This window comes from Penaeus monodon, chromosome 19 (genome assembly GCF_015228065.2).
Source record: "Penaeus monodon isolate SGIC_2016 chromosome 19, NSTDA_Pmon_1, whole genome shotgun sequence".
Lineage (NCBI taxonomy): Eukaryota > Metazoa > Arthropoda > Malacostraca > Decapoda > Penaeidae > Penaeus > Penaeus monodon.
Window position 1 is genome coordinate 42,873,046 of NC_051404.1, and position 693 is coordinate 42,873,738.

The window sequence follows — 693 nt, forward strand, 5'->3', positions numbered from 1 at the left end:
GGCTACCACTATATCACATCACAGATGAAGAGTGCTTGGTTTTGTTCCCGAGGGGGGGGGAGGGGCTGTGGTCCCGTGGTGACCCTGGCTAGTCACTGTCCGAGCCCACTTGGTTATTCTTCTTTCGTTTTCTTGCTGGCTTTTTGACATCTTCCTCCTGGCAAAAAAAATAGAGTACAGAATTTAGTAAACTCTAACATGATACCAGTATCTGCTATGTAGATCATTCTATAAGCAAACATTTTATTTTCAACATTCAAATAATTCTGTTCTAAATTTCACTTAAATATAATAAGTACTTCCACTCACTTCACTAAATTATGGAGTCTAATATAACTAATATCAAGAGATATTTCAAAATCAGTGACAAAAAAGTGTCTTCTCAACACTCTTCTAGATTAATTCTGCATAGATTTTTTTCATGATATCAATTTTCCAGAAAAAGGTATGCAGCACTCAAAAAGGCTTGCATTTAGAATCAACGCATTTTTGTTTCTTGATCATAATTTCTTATTACTGAAAATACCATACTTCAAAATCTATTAACTAAACTTCTACATGACGAAAAGTATTTCATGTCCCCAGTATAAGTTTATATCATCCACCAACACAGGTGTGTCATAATAAATATTGGCTCTTTTTGTTGTTTTCTACTATAGCCTCTTCTGTTACGATATTACAGATAACATATGC

General features: G+C 34.3%; 1 protein-coding gene across 1 annotated transcript in view; it reads right to left on the reverse strand.

Moving 5' to 3' along the window:
* Window positions 1-32: 32 nt before the first annotated feature.
* The window catches only part of LOC119585411 (integrator complex subunit 3-like), a 12,539-nt gene continuing 11,878 nt past the window's right edge, over window positions 33-693 (reverse strand). Inside the window, exon 8 of the mRNA XM_037934074.1 lies at window positions 33-157. Coding sequence (XP_037790002.1) covers window positions 89-157 — 69 coding nt within the window. The 3' untranslated portion in view covers window positions 33-88. The remainder of the gene's footprint in view (window positions 158-693) is intronic.